A 21,729-nucleotide genomic window follows, 5' to 3' on the forward strand; every position below is an offset into this window, starting at 1 on the left:
ACGACTTCCCACCCGAGAAGAAACCGCGGGTGGGGGCCTCACTTCATGCAGAAGTGGGTTTGCGGTTGCCCGATTTGGGCGCAAAACGGCCGGACCGGTTGGAGTCCGACTTCCAAGACGGGCATGCCCGGAACGAGGGAGCCTGTCCCACGAGGGCACCTGCCCGGACCCTTTGCTGGAGCCAGAGGTCCGAAAGGAAAAAGGACTTCCTTTGGGAAGAAGGGCGAGCCTTATTTTGAGGTAACAAGGCATTCTTACCTCCCGTTGCCTCAGAGATAATCTCATCAAGGAGTTTGCCAAAAAGACGGCCACCCGTAAAGGGAAGCTCAGTGAGAGACCTTTTGGAAGCGGCATCCGCATCCAAGCTTTAAGCCACATAGAGCGGCGGAGAGCCGCTAGGTGACCCACAGCAAAGGCAGAACAACGGGCTGACTGCATGGAAGCTGCGCACAGAAAGTCCCCAGCTTTAGAGCATTGGAGAGCCAGAGTAGATAGCTCCTCTAGGGGGATCCCGCTAAGATATCCTAAAGGAGCTTTTGGCACCACTACGACAGGGCCTTGGACACCCATGTCAAGGCGAAGATGGGAAGAAGAGAAGAGCCAGCTGCTTCAGAAGCAAACATCGCTAAGGACTCTACCTTCTTGTCCGTGGGATCCTTGAAGGCAGCGGCATCTGCCAGAGGCAGTGTAGTCGCCTTAGAGATCCAGGAGTTTGGTGGATCCACTGAGGGAGGGGAATCGACCTTAGCGACAAAGTCCTTGAATTGTCTTGATTCCCGGGAACCTCTTGTCTGGATGTTTCCATGCAGATTCCAGAATGTCGTCAAAGTCAGAGTGAGAGCTGAACCTTTGAGGTGCTGGCCTAGCACGATGAAAGGATACTCCTGGATTGACATCCGAAGATCCTGGGTCCTCTAAATGAATGGTGTCTCTTATGGCGGTCACCAATGAGTTCACCGTTGCAATTGAGTGCAAGCTGTCCTCTGAGTCAGATGCTGGCTCGGAAGCCTCATCCACAAGTTCACCAGAGGAATGTGAATGAGTAGGGGCAGTCCTGGAGGGGGGGCGACCCTGACCGGGTACGCGGCTCTGGCGTGGCAGAGCGGCGACTCCGAGAACGTCCTCTGGAGGAGCGACGTTTGTGCCCAGATGACGGGGGGGGGGGGGGGGGTTGGGGGGACGGGAGACTTGGTTCAAGTCAGCCATATACTGGGTCAGGGAAGAATCCCAGGCTGGTGGAGCGGCTGAACCCACCGGGACCGAAAGGGCATCAGGGGGTACCAGGGTGTCTGGGGGAGCAGTGGAGCAGGCAGGGCAAGTGGGCTCGGTAGAGCCAGGCATTTTGGTACTTCAGTGTTTACAGACAAAATAAGTCTGTCCCCTGGCAGCTGCAGTGAGGAGGACGGCTCCGTGCAGCTAGTGTGAGAAAAGGGCGGCCAATAGTAGAGGGGGGCATGCCTGCAGCAGAGGCATTAACTAAATGGCCCCCCTTCTGACTGAAATTCGCGCCCACAGCGCTGATTGGAGGCTATAGCGTGCCTCAGAAGAGCTCCGACAGCCCTGTGGGCGGACCTAAAAACAGGCCGAGGGGGAACAGAGCGGGCGGTTAATACGCCGGCAAGAGACTGCCGGAGAAGACGAAAGTAAGCCGGCGCTGAGAGCGCCCGGCTCGTAACAGCACCGCGGCTGTCAGACGCATATAAGGCGCTGCCGGCGAAAACTAAAGTAAGCCAGCCCGTACTAGCGCCGCGGCTGTAAGCCGCATATAAGGCGCTGTTCACCGTAACACACACCGTGCCAAACATAAGATACATGCCCCCTCAGAGTGCCACTGCTCCCCCAGAATTTAGTCCACAATAAAAGTCCATCCCCAGTAAGCCAGCCCAACCTGAAAAGGTGGGCAAAAACAGGCGGTCTCCAGCAGTTGCAAGTCCGCACCTGAGGAGAAAGAGGTAAAGTACTTACCTCAGTCAGAAGAACTTACCTAATGAAGTCTTCAGTCAGCTTTAGTTACCTGCATCACGCCTGGCTGCTATGAGCGAGCAGGAAAATAGGGGGACCCGGACCCATGAGGTACCAACCCAGGCGCTGACCGTTGGCGAGGGGGAGGGGTGAACAGCGCATATACGCAATGTCTGTGTCCCCTTACTCGCAATGGGGAAACAGGGAACCGGAGTCCCTGAGTCCCCACCTGAAAACAGAATAGAAAAGGGAATAAAAAAAAAACTAACACGTCCCTATACAAGGAAAACAAAAAAAATCAGAAGACCTGGTCTGGATAGTTTCAGACCATGTCCACCTCCTTCAGACACTAAGCTTAAACTGATTAGCTCAGAGCCCGAAGGCGGGTATATCCTGCTGGGAGGAGCCGACTTTTTTTATTACCATAGTGTCACACCTCCTAGAAACAGCAGCATACACCCAGGGTCCGTGTCCCCCAATGGAGCAGATATTTCCTTCATCTATTCTTTACAGCAGTCAAAAATGTCTATTTCATAAACAGTAGGAAACACTACTCCTTTGTATGAACTGCTTTCAAAACCGCACCTCTCCGGTCTGTTAAAGGGGTTTTACACGGATTTCTACAATAGGCCATCATTATCAGAATGGTGGCAGTCTGACTTTGGGCACCATCAACAAGCTGATTGAGGGGGCCACAGCTCTCAAGGGAGCACTGCATCATTTTAACTACCAGGCATAGCACCAGATATTTTGTAACATGCATCATGGAGTCCTGGAAAGTACCTGTAACAAAACATCATACCACGTCAATGACTCTGTATATTGCCGCTGGTCGGGGTGACCAGAGATGGTTGTTTCTGCCTTTGTCACAAAATTTCTTGTGGCTTCTCTGTGAGAAGTCAATTCAACTTCATCTCATGTCATTTATAAATTTATATGATAAACGTAATGGCTATTGGGACTGCAACATGGACATTACCTTGACTTGTTTCATACGGTTCTGCTTTTCTCTTGCGGTTCCTCTGGTCATTCTGTTTTTTCTCTGGAGTCTGCTAAAGAGAGACCTTTTAGAATGACACAGAAATATGCACCCTCTGTCCTGCTATATAAAGGGAAATCCTGCTCTCGTCTTCAGAAAGTTTACAAAACAGATATTTAAAGAAAGAAGAGCGTTCAATTTCTACATTTAGCCACTTTCAAAAACACTGCAGGTTTGAGCCACTGCAGAAAGTGCACCGCTGTTTAAAACCGCAGTAAGAAAAACATTGTGTAAGTACCTTCAGTGTTTCTTAAAAAAAAAAAACTAGAGAAACTATAAATTTATATAGTGGAAACTATTAATCCACTAAAATGGATCATGATGGGGGTTGTAGTTTTGCAACAGCTGGAGAGCCTTGAAACACTGATAAGTTTAAAAGTGATATATCACTAATGTTACAACACAGAAAATTTTCTATCCTATACTGCAGCCCTTTACAGCAAACAATCCTACAACTTTCCTGCCAAGTCTTACTAACTAAAATACAGTTCACTACATTCTCTGTGCTCTCTACTGAACCTTACATAACCCAGTAGCATTGGTGATCCCATTAGGAAAAAAAATAAGTTCAGTTTCTGCAGGAGGGGTATAGCCTGTGTGTGAGGAGCTAACTCTTTTTTTCATAAATGTCGCCTCTTAGTGGCACTAGCCTATGCTAACAGTATTCTGTGGAATCCCAACCCACCCACATGACATAGAAAAATTCAAGTTTACATAGGACAATCACAAATATTTAAAGCACAAACATCTAAAATAGACAAATGAAACAGCTTTTCTAATGTGATGCACTAAGAAGAACTCATATTTTAATAAAAGTAGCAAACGGAATTGGGGAAAAAAAGGGGAGTGAGAGAGAACAGGTCTCACCTCAAGTTCTTTGTCGCTCAGAGAACCCAGGCTACAAAGACTTTGGTTAGAAGACTCGCTATTCAACTGTCCCTAGAGAAAGAAAAAAAAAATTATATATCAGATTTTGGCTGTTGTAATAATACAGAAGAGCAACAACCAACCACAATATAATCACACGGAAAACATTGACACTCTAATCTAGGTTTACATTGCAGTTGTGCTCCGTCCTGTACTGGGCCCATCTGGCTAAGTTTTTCATGTGTAATGGCCCAAAGAGGGGTCGGAGCACAACTCACTCGACCGGGTCACCCCGGGTCCCGACTGATTGCATTGACCTGAATAGGGTCCACCGGGCATCCAGTAGTTTACCGGAGAAAAAAAAAGTGCATGCAATATTTTTACCAGGTAAACTCTGGAATTGCCAACGGAGCTCCCTTCAGTGGAGTCTGACAGGAACGCAAACTTAGCCTTACATTGTAAATCACTTCTACATGCAATAATGGACTCGAGATTATACAACAACATTTGGCGCGTGTGAATCATGAAAGTCTCGGCTGCAATGCAACATCAATGGTTCCCTAAGGGATATAAAGCTAATTACTTTGCGAACATTAAGCCCTTAACGACCACGGACTGAGCGCACTTCGTATCTGCGGGGTCCCGGTTGCTATCAGCAACCAGGACCCACAGCTTATACCGGACATCACCGATCGGGCTGATGTCCGGAATTAACCCTTTAGACGCTGTGATCAAAGTTGATCGCGGTGTCTAAAACGGGAGAATATGCTGCCAATTAGCTCAGCGAAGCAGTTCGGGACCGCTGCGGTGAAATTGCGGTGTCCCGAACAGCTGAGAGGACAGCGGGAGGTGCTTTACCAGGCTTGAGCAATCCAGGCTTGAGCAATCAAGCGCAGAAAACAATGATCAATGCATTCGCATAGCAATGCATTGAACAGTGCCTACAATCAGTGTATGCATTATAGCCCCTAGAGGGATCTATAACACTGCATTAAAAAAAAAAAAAAAAAAAGTAAATAAATGTGATTTAACCCCTTCCCTAATAAAAATCAGTATCACCCCCCCTTTTCATATATAGTGTAACTAAAAATAAAAAACAAACAAGTGGTATCGCCACGTGCGTAAATGTCCGAACGTCAATGGCGTACATGCAAAATGACGTACGTGCCAAAAAATTCCAAAGTCCAAAATAGCATATTTTTGTTCACTTTATACCATTTAAAAAAAATAAAAAAAATTAATAAAAAGTGATCCAAAAGTTCGATCAAAACAAAAATGGTACCGATAAAAACTTCAGATCATGGCGCAAACAATTAGCCCTCATACATCCCCAAATACGGAAAATTTAAATAAGTTATAGGGGTCAGAAGAGGACAATTTTAAAAGTATACATTTTCTGCCATGTAGATACGATTTTTTCCAGAAGTAAAAACAAAATCAAACCTATATAAGTAGGGCATCATTTTAAACATATGGACCTACAGAATAAAGATAAGGTGTCATTTTTACCAAAAAATGTACTGCGTTGAAACAGAATACAACAAAATAAAACAATTCTGGGGTAGTATTTGAATTTTTACAGCGTTCCCCATGTGGTATTAAAAAAAATATATAATTTTATAGTTCAGGTTATTACAGACTAGGCTATACCAAATAAGTGGGTCTTTTTGTTTATGGTTTACATTACCGGTATTTATTTTGTAAGAAAAATGTATATAACCTTACTTTTTATTATTCCCACACAATTTCCCAATCAATTATATTATACACTACATCTAATTTCTTCTGTCACCATAAAGTGTCAGGCAAGCTATTTAGCCCTGCAAGACACAGCAGAGGAGGTGCAAATATGCCATATACCTGCATCCCAGCGATCATGCTGCCATATGCTCAGAAACCACTTCGATGTCATAATCAAATTAAACAACGGCATCTAAGGGGTTTAACCCCTTATGGACTCAGCATTTTTCAGTTTTTGCACTTTCGTTTTTTCCGCCTTACCTTTTAAAAATCAAACCTTTCAATTTTCCACCTAAAAATCAATATTATGGCTTTTGTTTGCGCGCCCAATTCTACTTTGTTCCCCCCCCCCCCCCACATTAGCTCGGTCGGGAGTCCCCCCCCCCCCACATTAGCTCGGTCGGGAGTCCCCCCCCCCCCCCCACATTAGGTCGGTCGGGAGTCCCCCCCCCCCACACACATTAGGTCGGTCGGGAGTCGTCGTCGTCCCCCCCCCACACATTAGGTCGGTCGGGAGTCGTCCCCCCCCCCCCCCACACACACATTAGGTCGGTCGGGAGTTCTCCCCCCCCCTCATTAGGTCGGTCGGGAGTTCTCCCCCCCCCCCTCATTAGGTCGGTCGAGAGTTCTCTCTCCCCCCCCCCCCACATTAGGTCGGTCGGGAGTCCCCCGTCCCCCCCCACACACATTAGGTCGGTCGGGAGTCCCCCCCCCCCCCCCCCACACACACATTAGGTCGGTCGGGAGTCCCCCCCCCCCCACACACACATTAGGTCGGTCGGGAGTCCCCCCCCCCCACACACATATTAGGTCGGTCGGGAGTCCCCCCCCCCACATTAGGTCGGTCGGGAGTTCCCCCCCCCACATTAGGTCGGTCGGGAGTTCCCCCCCCCCCCCCACATTAGGTCGGTCGGGAGTTCTCCCCCCCCCACATTAGGTCGGTCGGGAGTTCTCCCCCCCCCCTCATTAGGTCGGTCGGGAGTTCTCCCCCCCCCCCTCATTAGGTCGGTCGGGAGTTCTCCCCCCCCCCCCCCACATTAGGTCGGTCGGGAGTTCTCCCCCCCCCCCCCACATTAGGTCGGTCGAGAGTTCCCCGTCCCCCCCCCACACACATTAGGTCGGTCGGGAGTTCCCCCCCCCCCCACACATTAGGTCGGTCGGGAGTTCCCCCCCCCCCCACACATTAGGTCGGTCGGGAGTTCCCCCCCCCCCACATTAGGTCGGTCGGGAGTTCCCCCCCCCACATTAGGTCGGTCGGGAGTTTCTCCCCCCCCCCCCCCCCCACATTAGGTCGGTCGGGAGTTCCCCCCCCCCCCCCCCTCATTAGGTCGGTCGGGAGTTCTCCCCCCCCCCCCCCACATTAGGTCGGTCGAGAGTTCCCCGTCCCCCCCCCCCCACATTAGGTCGGTCGGGAGTTCCCCCCCCCCCCCCCCCACACACATTAGGTCGGTCGGGAGTCCCCCCCCCCCCCCCACACACACATTAGGTCGGTCGGGAGTCCCCCCCCCCCCCCCACACACATTAGGTCGGTCGGGAGTCCCCCCCCCCCACACACATTAGGTCGGTCGGGAGTTCCCCCCCCCCCACATTAGGTCGGTCGGGAGTTCCCCCCCCCCCCACATTAGGTCGGTCGGGAGTTCCCCCCCCCCCCACATTAGGTCGGTCGGGAGTTCCCCCCCCCCCCCACATTAGGTCGGTCGGGAGTTTCTCCCCCCCCACATTAGGTCGGTCGGGAGTTTCTCCCCCCCCCCCCACATTAGGTCGGTCGGGAGTTCCCCCCCCCCCCCCCCCACACACATTAGGTCGGTCGGGAGTCGTCGTCCCCCCCCCCCCCACATTAGGTCGGTCGGGAGTCCCCCCCCCCCCACACACATTAGGTCGGTCGGGAGTCGTCGTCCCCCCCCCCCCCCCACACATTAGGTCGGTCGGGAGTCGTCCCCCCCCCCCCCACACACACATTAGGTCGGTCGGGAGTCGTCCCCCCCCCCCCACACACACACACATTAGGTCGGTCGGGAGTCGTCCCCCCCCCCCCCACACACACACATTAGGTCGGTCGGGAGTCGTCCCCCCCCCCCCCCCACACACACATTAGGTCGGTCGGGAGTTCTCCCCCCCCCCTCATTAGGTCGGTCGGGAGTCCCCCCCCCCCCCCCCCACACACACATTAGGTCGGTCGGGAGTCCCCCCCCCCCCCCACACACACACACACACACATTAGGTCGGTCGGGAGTTTCTCCCCCCCCCCCCCCCCCACATTAGGTCGGTCGGGAGTTCCCCCCCCCCCCCCCTCATTAGGTCGGTCGGGAGTTCTCCCCCCCCCCCCCCACATTAGGTCGGTCGGGAGTTCCCCCCCCCCCCCACACACATTAGGTCGGTCGGGAGTTCCCCCCCCCCCCCACACACATTAGGTCGGTCGGGAGTCCCCCCCCCCCCCACACACACATTAGGTCGGTCGGGAGTCCCCCCCCCCCCCCCCCACACACATTAGGTCGGTCGGGAGTCCCCCCCCCCCCCCCCCACACACATTAGGTCGGTCGGGAGTTCCCCCCCCCCCACATTAGGTCGGTCGGGAGTTCCCCCCCCCCCCACATTAGGTCGGTCGGGAGTTCCCCCCCCCCCCCACATTAGGTCGGTCGGGAGTTCCCCCCCCCCCCACATTAGGTCGGTCGGGAGTTTCTCCCCCCCCACATTAGGTCGGTCGGGAGTTTCTCCCCCCCCCCCCCCACATTAGGTCGGTCGGGAGTTCCCCCCCCCCCCCCACACACATTAGGTCGGTCGGGAGTCGTCGTCCCCCCCCCCCCCCACATTAGGTCGGTCGGGAGTCCCCCCCCCCCCACACACATTAGGTCGGTCGGGAGTCGTCGTCCCCCCCCCCCCACACATTAGGTCGGTCGGGAGTCGTCCCCCCCCCCCCCACACACACATTAGGTCGGTCGGGAGTCGTCCCCCCCCCCCCCACACACACATTAGGTCGGTCGGGAGTCGTCCCCCCCCCCCCCCCCCACACACACATTAGGTCGGTCGGGAGTTCTCCCCCCCCCTCATTAGGTCGGTCGGGAGTCCCCCCCCCCCCACACACACACACATTAGGTCGGTCGGGAGTCCCCCCCCCCCCCCCACACATTAGGTCGGTCGGGAGTCCCCCCCCCCCACACATTAGGTCGGTCGGGAGTTCCCCCCCCCCCCACATTAGGTCGGTCGGGAGTTCCCCCCCCCCACATTAGGTCGGTCGGGAGTTCCCCCCCCCCCACATTAGGTCGGTCGGGAGTTCCCCCCCCCCCCCACATTAGGTCGGTCGGGAGTTCCCCCCCCCCCCCCACATTAGGTCGGTCGGGAGTTCCCCCCCCCCCACATTAGGTCGGTCGGGAGTTCCCCCCCCCCCCCCCCCCACATTAGGTCGGTCGGGAGTCCCCCCCCCCCCCCACATTAGGTCGGTCGGGAGTCCCCCCCCCCCCCCCCACATTAGGTCGGTCGGGAGTCCCCCCCCCCCCCCCCACATTAGGTCGGTCGGGAGTTCCCCCCCCACACATTAGGTCGGTCGGGAGTTCCCCCCCCCACATTAGGTCGGTCGGGAGTTCCCCCCACATTAGGTCGGTCGGGAGTTCCCCCCCCCCACATTAGGTCGGTCGGGAGTTCCCCCCCCCACATTAGTAGGCAGCATCCCCACACTAGTAGGCAGTTCCCCCCCCCCCCTCACAGACATACAGTCTCCAGCCATATACAATGTATGGCTGGAGGCTGTATGTCTGTACTGCCCCCACAGTGTTCTGATTACCGCTCCTCCGGCCCGGGCTCACATCTACTGCTATGGACCATAGCAGCAGTCCCGGGCCTGTAAGAGCGATGACCGGATCACTGAACAAGATGACGCGCCGCCGGTCACTCACCAAGCCCCGGCCGGCGTGCATCCTCCTACGTCTCTATACAAGACGACCCCCGACTTTTCCGAAAAAAAGTCGGGGTTAAAAAGTCGTCTTATACGCCGGAATATACGGTATATAGGTTTTATTTAATCGTACTTCTGGAAAAAATAACTACATGCACAAAAATGTATACGTTTAAAAATGTAATCTTCTGATACCTATAACTTATTTTTCCGCATGTATGAGGGCTAATTTTTTGCGCCGTGATCTGACGTTTTTATCGGTACCATTTTTGTTTTGATTGGACTTTTTGATCGCTTTTTATTCATTTTTTAATGGTATAAAAAAATTACCAAAAATAAGCTTTTTAGGATTTTTTTTACGTGTATGCCATTGACCATGCGGTTTAATTAACAATATATTTTTATAGTTTGGACATTTACGCACGTGGCGATGCCACATATATTTATATTTAGTTTTATTTACATCGTTTTTTTATTTAATGGGAAAAGAGGGGTGATTCTGACTTTTATTTACACTTTCTTTTTGCAATGTTATAGCCCCCATAGGGCTATAACATTGCACACACTAATCTCTTACACTGTTCACTGCCATGCATGAACATGGCATTGATCAGTGTTATCGCCACTCTACTGCTCCCGCCTGGATCTCAGGCACGGAGAAGTAATTCGGCGATCGGACACGCAGGAGGCAGGTAGGGATCCTCCTGGTGTCCTGAAAGCTGTTCGGGACGCCGCGATTTCACCACAGCGGTCCTGAAAAGCCCGACTGAGCTGCCGGGATGCTTTCGGCTTAACTTCAGATGCAGAGGGCAACTTTGATTGCCGTGTCTGAAGGGTTAATACCGGGCATCTCCGCAATCGGTGATGTCCGGTATTAGCCGCAGGACAGACCCGATATGATGCTGGGTCACTGCATGACCCCGCATTATATCGCAGGAGGTGGTGCAGGACATAAATATACGTCCTGCATCGTTAAGAAGTTAAGCGCTAAAATTAGGTTTCTCTGCTTGTGTTATTTAGGGCAGACTGACATACAACAGCTGACCTCCTGCAATATTAGGCACAGGAGTCATGTTACCTCCGCCCTAAAGACAAAAGAGGCATTGTGATCATTAATTAGAATATAATACAGTATATATTTACTTTAATATAAACACAAAGGAACGTAGCACTTCATAGTGGTTACAATGAAGTAAGGGCGACAGCGAAATAGGGATCGTAATTTTTATCTGACTATGCTACAGGGGCTGTAAAGTTAATGCAGTTCATAATATAGTGTCTGTACCTGTGTGTGACGGTTTTCTCACAATTCTTCTGTGATTTTTAACCCAATATTTATTTTTATCAGCATACAAAATGACTGTTTTATCAGATTTTTCCCAGGTTGCAATGCGGCCGAGACCTGACTCACTGACTAGTCAGCTGATGACAGGGAGCCTGTCTGCTTCAATGGGTGGAGGGATCACTTGGTGGGAGAGAGATAAATCTGCAACTAATGCAACAGCTGTAGGCACCCTGATTGAAAACCTACTGGTCTTTCGAATGGATGCAGCTCATTCATGTTTCAATGGGTGGGGTGGCTGATGTGTGGGAGGGAGGAAAATGGAATTATGGGATTTGTAGGCAAAAGAAGAAAAAATTCAAACAGGAAATACCAGTTCACAAAAAGCTAGCCACAGTGTTATGGTAATCTCACAACACGGCCATTTAGCCCCAAGACAAGAGCAGATCCTTCCTAAGCATGTCCATTACTGTCTGCCAGGTACGTACTAAAATCACCTTATGGTGGAGAACACCTTTAAGACTTTCTTTAGAAATAATACATTGAAAAGGCATTCATCGTGATATTTATACACACACGCTATATCAAATACTAAGGCATCTTTCCCATGACAGTTTGATATGTATCTTTGCAATCTCTTAAAAACAGAGTCAATATTACTCAATGCAGCCAAAAACCTGGCAATTTTTTTACATACACGGATTTTCATCGAAAAATGAAATTGAAGAAAAAAAAATAATAATAATAATAGTTATTATGATTAATATTAAAGGAGATGTCCGGTGCAGACTTTTTCTATTTCATCCTGCCTGGGCTACTTCCTTTAGCCCGGTATATCACACGGCGCTTCAGCCTATCACCAGACGAGGCGGGACATTGCTGCGGCTGGTGATAGGCTGAAGCGCCATGTACCGGGCAAAAGGAAGTAGGAAGCAAACAGCCCGGCTGACCGATCAGCTGTTGCGGAGCTCCAGGGGAACGTAGGGAGGTAAGTGAAAGTTTGTTTTGTCTTTTTTTGCAGCCTGGGCAGGATGGAATAGAAAAAGTCTTCGCCGGACATCTCCTTTAACCCCTTAGGGACCAAGGGCGTACAGGTAGTGCATTTTTGGTCACTTTTTATATAATTTATCAATAAGTCCTATCAATGCAAAAATGGTACCGTTAAAAACTTCAGATCACAATGAATGAGCCCTCATACACGGAAAAATAAAAAAGTTATAGGGGTCAGAAGATGACAATTTTAAACGTATTAATTTTCCTGCATGTAGTTATGATTTTTTCCAGAAGTCCGACAAAATCAAACCTATATAAGTAGGGAATCATTTTAATCGTATGGACCTACAGAATAAAGATAAGGTGTCACTTTTTCCGAAAAATGTACTACGTAGAAACGGAAGCCCTCAAAAGTTACAAAACAGCGTTTTTTTTTTAAATTTTGTCGCACTGATTTTTTTTTTTCCGTTTCACCGTAGATTTTTGGCCAAAATGACTGACGTCATTACAAAGTAGAATTGGTGGTGCAAAAAATAAGCCATCATATGGATTTTTAGGTGCAAAATTGAAAAACTCAAAATTGAGTTATGATTTTTTTAAAGGCAAGGGGCAAAAAACGAAAATGCAAAAACGTAAAAAAACCCGGTCCTTAAGGGGTTAAGTGCAATAAATATAGAAAGAAGACAATCCTGCACTCACCGCTCCGGTACACTGAACGGCTCCTCTCACAGGCGTAACATCCGATAGGCAGGTATATTTGGCGTGGGGCGCTCAGAGGCGAATGCCTGCGGTTTCACGCAAAGGATTAACGCGCTTCTTCCGTCCTTTGCGTGAAACCGCCGGACAAATTGTTTTACACCTGTTACCCATCGAGTGTATCATTTACTGTTCCGTGAATAGTGTTCATACTGACACCCAGATTAGTGGTGGTGCCACTCTGACTTATTTTTTGCTATACATGATTAATATTAACATTAGTATTTTTGACAGGAAACGCCATGTAAGCTACACTGTCACAATGAAGAAATCTGTATTTGTCTAGTCACTTAAATGGTTATTGTCATGTTATAAAGTGATGGCATAACAATGCTAGGACCCCCTAGATCGTGAAGGGGTGCAGCACTGTGTCCCCCTTTGTTGTTTTTTGTGGATGTTTGAGTAGAGCTATGCTGAAATTTACTGCACACCCAGGTCACTGGGGTGCTGCTGTTTGGGGGGGGGGGACTGCCTCGTAAACCTCAAATATCTTTGATTCCTCACCCTGTGAGGCCACATGCCTCCTAATAAGCAAAGAATGCTGGAATCAGCGTGTCAGCTATGTTACCCTGCCTTTAGCAATGGCAGCCTAAGGCTGCTTTAACATTATAGAATTCTCCGTTTTAATGACTCATTAACAAAACCATTAAAAACGTCTGTTAAACGGCCGCTACAAAATCCCGGCCGTGACAGCAGAAAGTACAGGGAGAAATAGTGCATGCACTATTTCTACCGTTACTTTCTCCCTTCACAATATAAAGTCTGTTATTAATAACGGGCTATGACGGGTAGTGTAAAAATCCCATAGACTATAATGGGATTTTGTAATAGCCGTTTTTAATGGTTTTGTTAACGGGTCATTATAACGAATCTTTAAAACAGGGAATCCTATAGTGTGAAAGCAGCCTAAGAGATGTAATGGATTCCCTTTAACCAAAGCCAAACAGGTCACACGCCTAACCACCCAATTTTTTAAACCATGTAAATTACCTTTGCAACCCCAGCTCCGGTAAATCTTGCTTCCAATAATTCCTGGCGCCGAGGGTCCAGGCTATGCAATTCTTCCATCATTTCCTCTGCAACGAAAAAATAAAAAGACGTGTAAATTAAACATTTAAAGCTCTAAGCACTAATACAGTATGAAATATGACATTATAAAGTGTTTAAATAATTTTAGACTTGGTACATTAGGTACTATAATAATGTATGAAATAGCCATGCATGAGGACTATGAGGACCAATTGTTCATGCAAAACAGTTTCAATAGATTCTCCTAAAGCAAGTGCATGGATTTTTAGTGGCAAAATATTTCTGCAGTAGATTTGAAAGTATAAAGATGCCCATTTCACGGTAAGCTAAATTGCTGCATCCAAATGGCGGACCCTGGAAGAGCAGGGGGAGTATTGAGTCTAATTTTAATACCATCATGAAATCATGAATCACACTATATACATACATATACACACACATATACCCCCTCAAGGAAGCAATGGTGCAGCACACCAGTTTAAGCAAAAAACATAATGTTATTACTTATGTCAAAAAAGCAGCAATGTCTTAGCTTTTCTATAAAGCCATTATCAAGCTTGATGATAGATAGATTTTATATAAAAGAGGCTGGGATACCCGTTTAAAGTAGGTGAAACCCAAGGGGAAGTTTCCTAGGGTTAAATTTAGAAAAAGTAAACTCCACTGTACAACCTCATATTTGCACAGACTTCACTAACATTTTTTAAAGGTTGTGTATTACATGTAGTTTAAAATATTAGTGGGTGAACAGACAAGTGTATATTTCTATCAGTAACACATAGGGGCTATCTGGTCCAGGGGACTACACACCCCATTGGGGGGGGTATTACTATCCTCCAGGTATACTTGTTGCCAAGTTCCTCAGGTAATAATCCAACATGGCAGGATATATATACATTTTTCTTCTTCATTTGAAGAGCAGTTTTAATCAAAAGTATAAATGGGCACTGTCAGATACAAAAACTTTTGATATGTTGTAAAGCATGTATAACCAATAGGTTTTGCAATTGCTTTAATCAGAAAATTTTCAGTATTTCATACTGAAAAAGCCAGTCAAAGAAACCTGGACACATACTAGTCCTGCTGTGTCCATGCGTCATCACCTATGTCATGGACACTTCCTTGATTGACAGCTGTGACCGCAGGGCTCAGAGCTGGAGGAACAATCCTCCCACTGTCAGCTTGTGTCCCGCTACTGTCAGTGAGGACAAGCTGGGAGTTGTAGTTTTGCTAATGCTAGAGGAGATGTGAGCAGACAGCATCCTGAGGGAGGGGGCAGAGACCTGCACAGTGAGGCCCCGCCCCCTCCCTTTGAGAGTAGTGAGCAAAATTAAAAAAGTGTAATAAAAAAATAAAAGGTGCTAGACACAAATTAGATGTACATGGGCAGGATTAGGTACTGAGTGATATATCATTTAAAAAAAATGTGTTGGATCTGACGGGTACGCTTTAAGCTAAGTGTTTAGAATGGCAGGTTTTATTCAACAATTCTGCCACGTGGCCTCCAAAACTCCCCAGTAAAAATGGAGCTTTGAGTAATACAATACAGCTACTGGCAGTAATGTATAGGGACTCCCACTAACCCAAAGCCCTTTAATGGTTGACCTCTTTCCCTTACCTGACTGTAAATCAATGCAGACAAAGCCTCCTTCTGCAAAGAGGAAACCACATGTAAAAACACATTTCACGTAGTTCATTTGCCTCTGTATTCCCTATTAAAAAGGTATTTCATAAGCGTCGCACCCTGACCTCCCTCCCTCTATTTATTAAATGTGGCCTTTCTCTAAGAGCAGACACCATTTTACCTCGCTCACCACATACCTCCCAAAACAGCTGCTGCCAAGAGAAGGGGGAAAGTCTAAGATGGATTAAGCTACTATTCATATACAAGAGCCTAAATTAAACTTGCAATGTTCATTACAGGAAGATTTATTGACATAATCTAATCACACGGACAAGTCCCAAAGCTTCGTATACAATGTGATCACAAGGTATTGTGCCTGGCTTACATATAATGCTGCGGTCACATGATTAGGAAGAATAACAATGTCTGTACAAATTATCATTGTAAAGAATCCAGCCAGGCCTACATACAGACACCAGTCATCCAACTCCTTGGAGATACAAAAGTCTCACCTAGTTAGAAATTGTACCTTTAGCTGTGTTACTTTTCCCCATATAACATGATACTTTTTCGTGACTATAGGAGAAAGCCAGAAAAATCACAGAAAAATCCAGTTAAGAAGAGAAAGTCACATGCAGGTCAAATGCCCGACCGCTCTATGTACTCCTATGGGCTGTGACTGTCATGCAGCATATCTATCACAATTGTTGTGACAAAAGTCTGTGTGTAGTAGCCTAACCTTACGCTATAATGTCGATGTTTGTAGGATACCTGTTTATTTAAATCTACTAGCAACTTTGTAGCCAGAGGCTAAAGTCATCAGGATACAGATTTGCATATAGATTTGCATGGAAGAACCCCATTAAAAACGACGTTTGATATGTTGCTCAGAAGTGTCAAAAGGTAGTTGATCGCACCGGCCTCACTTCTCAGACCTGTTGCCATCAGGAGATATGAGCTGCGTGTTCCCCAGCAATATGCTCCCCTCTCAGGCTGGATGGCAAGGGATACATACACGCCGCCGCTCATCTCAGTAACCCAGTCTGGCCTCTGCCATGATCCTCTTCCTGGCTGCCGGTGGTCGGGGAGTCATATTGCACTCAGCCAATCACTGGTCACAGGGAAGGCAAGACTCAGGCTGAGCGGTAGTGTGATGTTTTTGGCCCCAGCACCAGGAAGAAGACCAAAGCCGAGGCCAAAAACGTCACACTGCCGAGGCAAGACTTAACTGCGGACAGTGATTGGCGGGTGCAGTATGACTCACCGACGACCAGCAACCAGGAAGAGGATCATGGCCGCAGTGGGTTACCGGAGGAGCGCCGGCAGATATAATATTATATTATATATATATATATATATATATATATATATATATATATATATATATATATATATATATATATATATATATACACACATATTTGTATGTATGTATGTATATATATTTATTTATTTAATTTTTTTACACACTTTACTGCCAGCAGTCTGAAAATTTTACATCCCATAGTACTACTTTTCCTATTTTTCTAATAAAATATTGTTAATAAAAATAAACATATATTTGGTATCGTGCCATGTGAAAATGTCAAAGCCAGTAAAATAAAATGTTTGTTAATCTGCACAGAGAACGGCATTAAAAATAAATAAATAAATAAAAATAAATTATAAAACGGTAAGGGACCGGGATAGTACCACGCGTTTCGGCACGACCTTCGTCCAGGAGTGGCATGCGTAAATGTCCTATCTGTTAAAATACGGTTAACATTGTAAATGTAAAAAAATAAAAAACACCAGCATTGCTGATTTTGGTCACATCACATGTCAAAATAAAATGCCATCAAAAAGTTCAGTCAAAATAAATATGGTTCCGATAAAAACTACAGATTACAGGCAAAAAAAAAAAAAAAGTTTACCAAATAGCCCTGTATATGGAGATATTGGAAGGTTATAGGGAGTCAGAATAATGCAATTTTTAGCATACTTATTTTGCTAAAAAAGTTTGAGCATTTTTTGGGAAAATAGAACAGTTTCAGTAAAGCATGTAAAACATTGGTATAATTTTAATCGTATTGACCCACAGAGGAAAACATCAGTTTTACCATAAAGTTTAGTGTAAAAAAAGACCCTCCTAAAAGTTGCAAAATTGCAGTTTTCTTTTTATACTCCTCACACAAAGTAAATTTTGGTTGAGTCTTACATTTTATGGTAAAATGAAAAGTTATTAAAAAGTACATTTGGTCCCACAAAAGACAAGACCTCATATGTGTCGGTGGATGAAAGTTTTCAAAAAGATGCCCCTTAGAAAGCGAGGAGGAGAGGCCTATTCTGCTGGGCTGACGTGGTTGACCCCCGCACTCACTTCCCTCCTTTGACCAATTGGCTACTCGTTGGGATCTCCCTGCCTCTGAGGAAACCCACTATACGCAACTTTGTCATTACCTCTCCTCTAGACAAACTCGCTAATTGTCTCCCTGCCTACGGTCTTCAAGAGGTTGTGTAGGGGTGGTACCCGATATTTATTCTTTTTTTCTCTTAACCAGCCACTGGGTTCACATGTTGTGGCTGTGAAATTTGGCAGAAAGCGGGCAGACATGCGTTTTTCCAGCAGACTGGTGAAGCTTTGAATGTTATTGGTTCACATGGGTTTATAAAATATGTCTGCATTTAAGGCTTCTCTTGAATTTTTCTAAAAAAATTAAATAAAAAATAAAAAACACTTTATATAGTTCCCTGTGCACTCCACTTTACCACTGTGGAGTCCTCCAGTCTCTGCTGCAGTCCTCCTCTTCCTCCTTGAGAGGACATTGGCTCTCATTTACTATTCTAAACCCGACTTGTTTTGTGGGGTTTTTTTGGCGCATCTTTGTCTGCGACATGTCGCAGACATCGTGCGCCAGTCTGCGACATGATGCAACATTTTTTCCCGACGGACCCGATGTGGATTCTTCCAAACCCGAAAAAGGGGCGTAACTCGACATTTCTGAGCTTTCCCATGTATTTATAAAGGTTTACAGGTTTACAACCTTGGAAACCAAAACCAACAAAACCCTTGTGCGACAATACAGGATGCGACATAATAAATACCAGGGGGAAAAAAGCAGTCGGGTAAGAAAGCAACATAGACTTACAACCCGATTTTCTAAGTAAATGAGGGCCCATGTGTTCTCTCAGCCCAATGAATGGCTCAGGCAGGTACCGGAGAACATGAATCATCATCAGATGGCGGAGGACTGCAGTTTGAGACTAGAGGACTTGATAATGGTGGGTAGTAAAGTATGCAGGATTTTTTGTGTGTATTTTCAGTGGAAAGAGGCATACAACAAATGGGGGAGCTCAAAATTGGCAGTGTTATGAATTTTGTTGAGAATTCACAGAAAAATCTTCAAATGTGGATTTGCGTATTGCCGCTTCGAGCAGGCACCTGTAAAGTCAGCATACAGCGGTCCTTCAGCGGCAGATCGGCAGCGTAATACGCGCTGGGGATACGCTCGCGTGAACGTATCGTTCACACACGCAGGTTTTTTAGCGTGTTTTCCACTGCGTATTTTAAAGTGGGCGGGCTCTTCTCGGCTGTCCGCAGCCGATTTTCCACGGCGGAATGTACACTGCGGAAAATCCACCTCAAGCCCCATTGAAGTCAGTAGGGACGGTGTCAGATTTTCCGCAGCGTAAATTCCACCGCGGAAAATCTGCTGCGGACAGCCGAGAAGAGCCTGTCATCTTTCGAATACGCAGCGGAAAACCAGCTAAAAAATCTGTGCGTGTGAACGTACCCTTAGGCTATGTTCTCACACGGTATTTTGGGAAATACAGGTGTTTTTCAGCTGAAAGAATGGATCAAATGCAAATAAAAAGCTTAAAAACCAATTGCTGTGTAGTGTTAAGGCCTATTTACAATACGTATATTCAGAGCAGAATTCCACTTTGAAATTACGGTGCAGCAGCCTACCATTGTTCTCAATTGGATTCTGCTGCACCATTCTCTCTGCAGAAATGTATGGATGCCAAACTCTGCCGAAAAAATGAAAGTGTTTCTTTTGCATTGCTGTCTAAGGAGATGGCACATTTCTAGCACTGGTTTAATTTTCACTACAGATGGAATCCATCTGGAAGGTCTCAGGGCAGAGACTCCTTAGTTTAATTGAGCCTATAGAGCCCAAATTATATGGGCCAATATTTGACTTAAACTCAAAGGGGACATCCAGGAATAGAAAATCAAGAGCTAATTTCTTATTTTTTTTTTATTTTTATTTTTTAAACTTCCACTCTCTCCAAATTGAGTGTGGTTCTGCAGCTCAGTTCCATTGAAGTGAATGATGCCAAGTTGTAATACCACACACAACCTAGGGACAGACGTGGAGCTATTTTTTAAATAAATTAGCTCTGTTTTTCTATTTCTGGATAACCCTTTTAAACGAAAGTTTAAGTAGAGCCTATCGTAAGACTTTAGGTTGGAATGGAGAGGGCAAAACACAATTGCTAGATTGTTCATGCAGCCCTCTGCTTATATCATTCTTGGAGAAAAGCCACCACTAGGGGAGACTGGCAGGGTTTTCCCCTTTTTCTCTACATCCATAAAACAAAGGTTTGGTCGAGCCAGATGTTCATGGAGTGATCTGGAGATATAGCCATTAACCAAATAGTTATCATGTATGTACAGCCTGCTTTATATATACATCCTAGCCACACTGTGCATTGACAGCATGTTTACGACCACTATATCCACACAACATATACTGGAAAGTTGCATAATAAATAAAATAAAAACCAAGAGAACAATGTATTGAACGAACCATTTATAAGAACTGAGGATCATTTGCTGTGAAGACGCAGGAGATTAAAAGTACCATACATTATAGAAAGCTGATGTGGTAAGGGTGACCATTATCTCTATAAATATCAAGCTGTCACATTAACCAGTCCTCCTCTGCTTCAATCCCTTCAAAGTAAATTCTGACAAATCACTGACATTTTTACAAAGTATCGTATCAGATTTCAAAATGGTGGCATGTCTGCCTGCTCAACAAGATCTAAAATGTCTCCTAGGAACATTCATTTTGGCTGACTACTAGTTTGCACTTGTTCTTATACCGTATGATGGAGACAAGAGTCATAGGATGCTCACACTAAGGCTGGGATGATACGGCACAATTTACTAACTGAATTTCTTTCTACTTCCATACAAAAACCATGGCACACAAGTAATCTGAGGCAGATCTAGGGTTGGGCGGTATGACCAAATTTGTGTATCACGGTATTATTTAAACTTTTGCCTGTTCTACGGTATATAACGGTATTTCCTAGCCCCCCCCCCCCCTCATATTAATTATCAGCCCACATCCCCATTGGGGTAAATACTTCCATATCACCCGCAAGCGCTGCCCTCCTCGCCCTGTTTGTTGCGGCCGCCGGCGCTGGCACTCTATACTGTGCGGTATCCCTATGCCCGGGCTGCAAAAGGTAAACAAAATAAACTTTAACGCACCTACGTCGGCCTTACACTGGGGACGGGAACGTTGGACAGCCGTCAGCCTATCACCGGCCGCAGCGATGTTTCGCCTCGGCTGGTGATAGGCTGAGCTCACTGTCATGTAAGAAGCCGGCTTCTTACATGACAGTGGGCTCAGCCTATCAGCGGCCGAGACGGAACATCGCTGTGGCCGGTGATAGGCTGACGGCTGTCCCATGTTCCCGTCCCCAGGAAACAAGTGAGGCCGGTACCGGACCAACGGGAGGCAAGTTAAAATTTTGTTCATTTTTTGCAGCCCGGGCATAGGGATACCGCACAGTATAGAGCAGTGGTCTCCAACCTGCGGACCTCCAGATGTTGCAAAACTACAACTCCCAGCATGCCCGGACAGCCAACTGCTGTCCGGGCATGCTGGGAGTTGTAGCTTTGCAACATATGGAGGTCCGCAGGTTGAAGACCACTGGTATAGAGTGTCAGCGCCGGCGGCCGCAACAAACAGGACGAGAAGGGCAGCGCATGCGGGTGACATGTGAGTATTTACCCTGATGGGGACAGCGCTGGGCTAATAATTAATTGGGGGGGGGGGGGGGGGGGGAGAGAACAGCGCACATAGGATTAGTTCCCCGATGTGGGGACAGCGCAGCGCTGGGCTGATTTATTCATTCCCGAGGGGGAAACTGGTATTGCGGTATGGGTTAAAATTCATATCGTGCAGCACAAAAATTTCAGTACTCTGTATGAACCGGTATACCGCCCGGCCCTAGGCACATCTAAGCAGAATTTTCAAGTTTCTGACTAGGATTATTTTAGTAAGTAAATTCTGCACTGTGAATCTAGGACTGATGTAGCTTAAAAAAATATAAAATTTTTTTTACTAGATATTAAAAGATGAACTTGTCCAAGGAAAAAAAAAAAAAAACCAAAAACACATGTAGATATCCCCAGAGGGGGATTAATCTAATGCGTGAACCCTAATGGATACAGAGTCAAATAAGCACACTTCAGTCTCGTCTTGACGCGTTTCCACCAGGAGTCATCCTGGCTTCCTCAGGAGACAGAACATCAATAGACACAACTA

At 47.0% G+C, this 21,729-nt stretch overlaps 1 protein-coding gene across 4 annotated transcripts in view; it reads right to left on the reverse strand.

Annotated features, from left to right (window-relative positions):
* Positions 1 to 21,729, reverse strand: part of TLK2 (tousled like kinase 2) — a 105,977-nt gene that overhangs the window by 65,018 nt on the left and 19,230 nt on the right. For 2 of the 4 annotated variants that reach the window (XM_056547866.1, XM_056547864.1), the window contains exons 2-4: positions 13,519 to 13,604; positions 3,869 to 3,940; positions 2,942 to 3,014 (exon numbers count right to left, since the gene is read on the reverse strand). In XM_056547866.1, the coding sequence (XP_056403841.1) occupies positions 2,942 to 3,014; positions 3,869 to 3,940; positions 13,519 to 13,599 (226 nt within the window). In that variant the 5' untranslated portion in view covers positions 13,600 to 13,604. The remainder of the gene's footprint in view (positions 1 to 2,941; positions 3,015 to 3,868; positions 3,941 to 13,518; positions 13,605 to 21,729) is intronic. The other 2 variants (XM_056547867.1, XM_056547865.1) reach the window with 1 other exon arrangement.

The sequence above is a fragment of the Hyla sarda genome, chromosome 12, assembly GCF_029499605.1.
Source record: "Hyla sarda isolate aHylSar1 chromosome 12, aHylSar1.hap1, whole genome shotgun sequence".
In the NCBI taxonomy this organism is placed as follows: Eukaryota; Metazoa; Chordata; class Amphibia; order Anura; family Hylidae; genus Hyla; species Hyla sarda.